The sequence below is a fragment of the Dreissena polymorpha genome, chromosome 9 (genome assembly GCF_020536995.1).
Source record: "Dreissena polymorpha isolate Duluth1 chromosome 9, UMN_Dpol_1.0, whole genome shotgun sequence".
Lineage (NCBI taxonomy): Eukaryota > Metazoa > Mollusca > Bivalvia > Myida > Dreissenidae > Dreissena > Dreissena polymorpha.
In genome coordinates, this window is record NC_068363.1 from 54,277,495 (window position 1) to 54,284,543 (window position 7,049).

The following is a 7,049-nucleotide window of genomic DNA, read 5'->3' on the forward strand; positions in this document are numbered from 1 at the left end:
TTCAGGCTGCTCTTTTGGAGCCAAAATGGTCGCAATCGCAAAGGTTCAATTTCCTGTTATGTGGCTCTTTTTTTGCTCATGATCGATGCAAATTATCATGATATAAAGCAAGTATGTTGTATATTAAATAGTATATTGTTAGTATGCATATTCCACCCATGGATGAAAGTTATTAAGTTGGTTGTTATTTAAAGCTATTAAACAATTTAAAAAGTTTTCAATTCTTTTTTATTTAAGTCAAATGCATGCTATATTTGTTATAAACATACATATGATTAACACTCAACAAATGTTTAACGATCACTATGATACACTACACACCTGGCATGGTTAATGGTCTCTATTGAAGCAATATAGTATAATACATGCGAAAGGTGCTTTTACATATACATATATATATAAATATATATAATATGTTTACTATTATTATAAAAAGCTTCTACAACAGTGTTATAAGATATATAAAACACTTAAAGGTTAATGCAAGAATAAGGTTAAATTGGCTTAATTTTTATTTTTCAAAAATTAAAAAAAAAATCGGTTTAGACAGTTTTATTTTTATTTTTTTGGTAGACTGCTCACTTTTCATGATTTTATTTTTATTTTTATTTATCCCCCCGACTCATTTTTTTGAAAAATTTCCCGTAAAACAAATTTACAAAAATGCTGGCCTTAGTTTGGGACAGTTAATTATAAATCTTGCTTTATCTATTTATTATCAGATTAAATTGTTTGAAGCAACTTTTATACACATTGTAATATATGGATGTGAACTTGCTAGAAAAATTCAACACTGATTATTTGATATACATATTGTATGTAAAAACTTAACTCCGCTTATAATGTGGTATGACGACCTTGGTAGATTTTAATAGTTACGGAGGTTAAACGCGAGTTATTAGTTTCTGGTTTAATATTATTGTTAATCGTAACAAATTGTCATCGCTTTTTGTATAAATCAATGCATTCGGATTATGTTAATAGATACTCAGCATAAAATTGGTTAGATTTTGTGCAATCAATTCTGGATGAATGTGGTCTTGGTTATATTAGAAAAATGTCACTGTTCTTTGAAATTTTTGAAAATGTATTTCAATAATTTTAAAAGTGTTTGAAATTGCCAAAATGCTAAACCTGAAAATAATTACTTTTCTGAAATAAAAGAACATTTACAATAAAAAATGCTTGCCTTCAACTTAAATAACAACTTGTGCCTGTTATATTTTTCAAGTTGCAAACTTAAAGCATGTATGCTTGTATTTACTTACATATTACATGACCCACATCCTGGGCATGTCTATGTATTATTCGTTTTGAAACTCGTATCACATATGTATATGCTAAGTCAAAATAAACTGTTTAAACTGATATTGACTCGCAGGTCTAAGTGGAACAATGACGAGTTAATATTGCAATAGACAAATACTAGCACAAACATTCAAAATCCAATCGATACTCAATTCAATTTTGAAACCAAAAACACTAGCAAAACACAAAATATCAATGTTCATCTACTTGTTCATCTCTACTATACATATTATTACATTTGTATTACCATTTGGACACAGTATACTGATTGAAAATATGGAAGATGTATCACACGACAATACGTCCAGATAATGGCATCCGCAACTCACGAAAGTTGAATAATGGGTTCTGTGTCCATTGTCTAACGTCTACGAAAGAGTGCTATTGTGTAAAGTTCCTGAATGAAAAGAACCCTGTGAAAATCGTTATTTTAAAATTTTCACCTGATATTGTAATATTTATATGAATTATTGCTCTGAAATTTAAAGCCTACTATGCCCATAATGAATAATTTATTTGGGCATAAGAAGAAACAATCCTTGTTTTTACGCCAAAATGTCGCACTAAAGTTAAAAACTTAAAATGTCAAGCTTTAAATAATCACCAAAATGTTATGTTCATTTAAACTTTTCTATTAAATGTTATCTTGCGTTGTAAACCGATTCATCTCAAGTTTCGTCTGCCATCATTGCGACTTTTAAGCTCTCAATCATTTGGAAAACGCCCGTGATGATAGCCATGTGACCCAAAATCACGTGACCAGTAACGTCCGTCAAAGTGTGGAGACATTCCTAGTTCGCGCGAGTTTGATTCGTAGCCATTTTCGTCTCTGCTGTGTGTTCTCCAACCTGTTTACCGTTACTTTCGATATGGGATCGGTCGCTTCGTCGAGAATGCCTTTCGGTTTCATGACGGCGTTCTTTGATGGTTTTGTGGATGCCATAATTACAGAGTTCCGCGAAGAGCTGCACCAGCTCGCACAGACTCAATATCGAGAGGCCGATCCAGAGTCCAATCGTGCCTCCGACATCTGACAGAAACTGATGTATCTGTGACATGAAACAGACGGTGTTAAAACGCTTAACACATATGCATTTGATTATTCGGTTGAATGATTTTGTGTTCGTTAATTTGTTCAGTTTTGTATGCTTAATCTTTAACTATAGTATATTTGGGAACATCTTCATGAATAAATTAACATGGAAAATTTAATTTTTACTGATCGTGAGTTAACGAATATACACTTAACAAATATTTGTCTTTGTTTTGTATGCATACTTTAAAAACAATTTTTGTGATATATTCGTTCAAACAGGGTCTATAGCTTTTTTAAATAAATCAGCAACGTCTACCCAAATTAAGCGTAATATTGCTAAAGACGTACTGTTATTTGGGGTGACTCGGTGATGTTCTGAAAATTCAAGTCCTCATAGTACACGTTCAATTTGAGGAAATTGTTTCTGAAATAGACACAAACGTCAGACATGTATAATACACTATTTTACCGGAAGCCGACATTTTAGAAATAACTATGATATTTTGTTTGTAATTCTTGGTTTTATTTTTGATTATCTTTACCAGTTGTTTTTAACGATTATCGATACCAAAAGTTCTACAATATACTTAACTGATAAATAAAATGACTTAAAACGAATGTAAACAAACAATATTCAATGTATCCGGGGCCTTACTTGAACCCCTGCGTATCTTTGATGTTCTCTAGGAGTGTCTGGCAAATCAACGCGTCCCTGTCACATAAGGCATCAAGTAACACCCGCTGAAATTTACAGTAAAGGTAAAGGGTAGTGTCTAGGCATACAAACAAAAATTTTAAATATAAATTGTAATTGCAGCGAGATTGTTTATATTATTTTCTATTTTAAGTATTATGTAAGTTAAAAAACTTCTTGAGGTAAACAAAGCTTACGCGAAGAAATAATTTTCAGAAGCAGGTATTTCCATTTTCTAGCTTCCTTTTACCCCAAGTAAAATGTTATTTGAGATTGTTTCTGGAGACAAAAAAGCTAAACGTGTCTGTCAAAGCACAAGCAGTTATTGTCGGTCTATTTAAGTAAGGATATGATATTTGTTTGTTTTTGTATGAAACTCACCGCATATTCATCATCTGGCCACCTTCGTTGACTTACCGTCTTTGTGTAATCAACTTCCCTTAAATAAAATATCAACCCATATAGTATTCAAACGAGATTGAGTTTATAATTTAGTTAAAACAAATCAAACATGTTAATTTTGTACTTTGCATGAAGAATCTGCATTCAAGAATAATTCGGAGTTAGATATCGGTGATCCATTGTAGTTCGGCAGAAAAATGGCCGTAAACAATTTTTTCTCTGAACTCGGTTTTTAAGGGGACATGCTTCTTATTTAGCATCCAACTGATGCCGGGCTGACATTATTGAGGGTTTTTAGAAATTCAAGATTGAGTCAAAGATTGCTGTCATTTTGAGTATCATTTAGTTGAAGGTATTTAAATGCATTATTATTTTGTAATAAAATGGTATTTTGATATTGTTATGTATAGTTTAAATTAATAAAACAGTGAAAACTAATGGTATATTAAAACAATGATGAAGATTGTGTCGATTATTGCTGCCAGAATCAAGGTGGCTGCCTAAAAATTATTGCTGAAACCAAGATCTCACTATATATTTTATTATATTATGAAAAATGTGCAAACATTAGCACACCTTTGATCCTGAAAGAAATGTATCGCTCAAACACTATATACATCGCATGTCTTCAGTTTTTGTTTTATAATACTTTTTTTTTATTTTGTCATGTATCTTTCCGTCCAAGGGTTAGTGAATGACAACCGATCCATCTAGTACTTAACATTTGATCGGGATATCAATTTACCGCTCAGACACCGATACTTTTTCTTTTTCTTTTGCACATATTTGTTTGTTCCTATCCTGAGTTTTCGGATTTCAATAAATATAGTAGTAGGTAATGGAGTCCATGCATGACTAAGTATTTGGTAAATGTAAACTTCCCGAGAACTAGTGTCAAAACCAATCATTCTTGAATACATTAGATTGATGTCTGAACATAAGGTGTCTTCAACCCTAATGTTCTTTCAAGACACAACCCTTTTTGTCATTTTGGTTTACCAATACATATTACTTGATCATCATGAGCAGACTTTGGTGACATTGCTCGTGTCACGATGTTCTATAGGCGTGACTTTGGTGACATTGCTCGTGTCACGATGTTCTATAGGCGTGGTGGGTTATTGTTAGAATCAAATAGGTCTCTGCATTGTGCAAACTTTCTCCAAATACTTGCATCGTCCTTAGCATCATCCCATGAATTTCTTCTTTGTTTTGTTCACTGGTGTCCACTAAACTGGTACGCCTCCTTTCTCCTAGATGTCATTTCATCCTGCTAAAAAATGAAACTTCACATCCATTCGCCTATGAGCACTAAGGTGCAATTTACAGACAACACACAGACACACACATGCATTCAACACCTAACATACAACCCCCGCCATACAGACACATGTACACATGCGCTTGCCTAACCGTGTGAATGATTAATCCTTTTACTTGTCATTATCATCATTTCTTTTACTGTCTGTCCGTCTACGGAGGATGGTTTGATGAGGGATACAGACACAGAAATCCTTCGCTAGTTACGTTTGTTGTGGGCTGCTGAGAGCAATTCCATCATGGGGAGTGATGTCAACTCTTTCACATTGTCCATCCAGCTTTTATTCTGAATGCGACCTCCCTCTAGCGTGCCCTGTAGAACAGTCATGTACTGTGATTCGTGCCTGGTCACATTTCCAAACCAAGCCAGCTTTCGTCGTTTAACCATCGACAGTAGGGGCACATGGGGGCCAACAAGTGAGGCAGTCATGTTCCGAACGGACTCGTTATTGTTGTCCTCAATGTAAGCGCTGCGAAGACACTTTGTGCCTTCGGAGACAGACAGACAGACAGACAGACAGACAGACAGACAGACAGACAGACAGACAGACAGATAGACAGACAGACAGGCAGGCAGACAGGCAGGCAGGCAGGCAGGCAGGCAGGCAGACAGATAATGAACTGACATACAATATTGTTTTTCGAATTAGTGAGTGAATGAATAATATGCTATTTTATGCCTTATGAGTTACTCAAAATGCCAGTGAAAAGCATCAAAATGTTTAATGCGTTCTTTTTTTAAGGTAGTGATGTTCCTTAGAATAATCATTTGAAAGAGACCAAACAGTTAATTGAAGGAAAATTAATAACGAAGCATTAACATGTTGTCTTACAATGGAACCCTATGGGAATAAGAACAATCTAAATTATTTGGACACATAAATGTTGTGTTGCTGACCTGCAAGGATTTCTGCACCTGCACGTAATTTCATTGTTCGAGTATTGGCGAGTGGTATTAACTTGACATTGGACTTCTGAAAACAACCATTGATCGCATGTTGTAGTTATCGTAATAAAACATGTGCATGTTCATCGAAAAGTTGCAAATAATATTAGATTTTGCCACAAGGTACACATATATCATAAAATAAATCAGCAATTAATGGAAAGCTTTTTTGTTCTAGACATGATGTATATTTATTATTGGTATTTTATTTGCCCAAACGGTGCATTGCATACATCATAAGTTACTCTTGTACACAATATTTTCTAGAGCATCGCCGTTAATAAGTTATACACGTTATCACTGTACAACAACATATTGATTTTTACAGCGCATAATGCAAAGCTTTTTAATCGCAAATAGCAACTTACTTTTATTACATCGCGTTATGTGTGCCACAAGTTATGAGTAACTAACTAATAATGTTGGGTGAATATTTGATATGTTCCATTTACTGTCCATATTCAAAAATTATCTAAATGGTAGACATTAACAGAGATAAGTTTCATAATTACAATTTTAAATAATATGTAAACAATATTAGATAAGAGTTCTTCGCAGATCACACGCTTAAAGCAGTTTTATGCTTTGTCGAAGCAACTAACCCCGATGTATTTTAGTAACGGTGTGTTGTCCGAATTCTTAAAGGGTAATTTTCTTGATTGTTTTATAAAAGAATGTCAAACGAAAATAAAAAAAAACATATGGAGCTAAATATATTTAAACTTAATAACAGTTACATTATGTAGCTTTATATGCAGAATATTTATAAATGGTCAGTTATGGCTCTGTCCGTAATTTTTCAAGTCGACACCGTTACGAAGACAATTTCATCTACCGCACGGGAATGATACGGGGATACAACTTTTTTCCGAAAAGTAAACATTCTTTCAACCTTTTACGTCATAATTAAGCAATGAACAGAGCACGAAAAATGTGAAAATCCTCAAAAAATAAGTAAAATATTAAACGTACTTTTATTCAGTGTCAACACCGTTCTTCTATTTTCTTTGCTATTTCCACTTCATGTTCTTTTATGATTTTCAAATATTATGTATTCTTAGATGCCACAAAATAATGTGTGCGTAATGTGTTTTTGAGACAAGTAGCATGCTGTTTGTGGATGATCAAGTGCCTGAATGTCATCACCGTTACAGTCCACACCGTTACGCTGAATGAGTAACGGTGATGACAACATCGTAACGGTGTGCACACATACATACACACATTATGGTGTGAATAAACTTCGTTTTCATATCGCCGATTGTTTTTCAAACAACATCGCAAATTTTCCATGGAATTTATTAGACAAAAATGGAGAATCAATACAATTGGAATCAGTTCTG

At 33.7% G+C, this 7,049-nt stretch overlaps 1 protein-coding gene across 1 annotated transcript; it reads right to left on the bottom strand.

Moving 5' to 3' along the window:
* Positions 1–631: 631 nt before the first annotated feature.
* On the bottom strand, positions 632–5,190 carry LOC127846050 (degenerin del-1-like). The gene is made up of 4 exons (XM_052377226.1): positions 4,968–5,190; positions 3,000–3,144; positions 2,693–2,768; positions 632–2,357 (listed from the first exon to the last, which is right to left on the bottom strand). Exons 1-4 carry the CDS (start codon positions 5,188–5,190, stop codon positions 2,100–2,102), a joined length of 702 nt encoding a protein of 233 aa, XP_052233186.1. The 3' UTR covers positions 632–2,099.
* Between the last annotated feature and the right edge of the window lie 1,859 nt (positions 5,191–7,049).

Excerpts from the sequence above, each read along its gene's own strand:
- LOC127846050 (XM_052377226.1), bottom strand. The coding sequence starts at position 5,190 with ATGACTGCCTCACTTGTTGGCCCCCATGTGCCCCTACTGTCGATGGTT. Across the intron at positions 2,769-2,999 it reads AAAGATACGCAGGGGTTCAA|AAACAATTTCCTCAAATTGA; the intron begins GTAAGGCCCCGG and ends TGTCTATTTCAG. Across the intron at positions 2,358-2,692 it reads CCGAGTCACCCCAAATAACA|ATACATCAGTTTCTGTCAGA; the intron begins GTACGTCTTTAG and ends TTCATGTCACAG.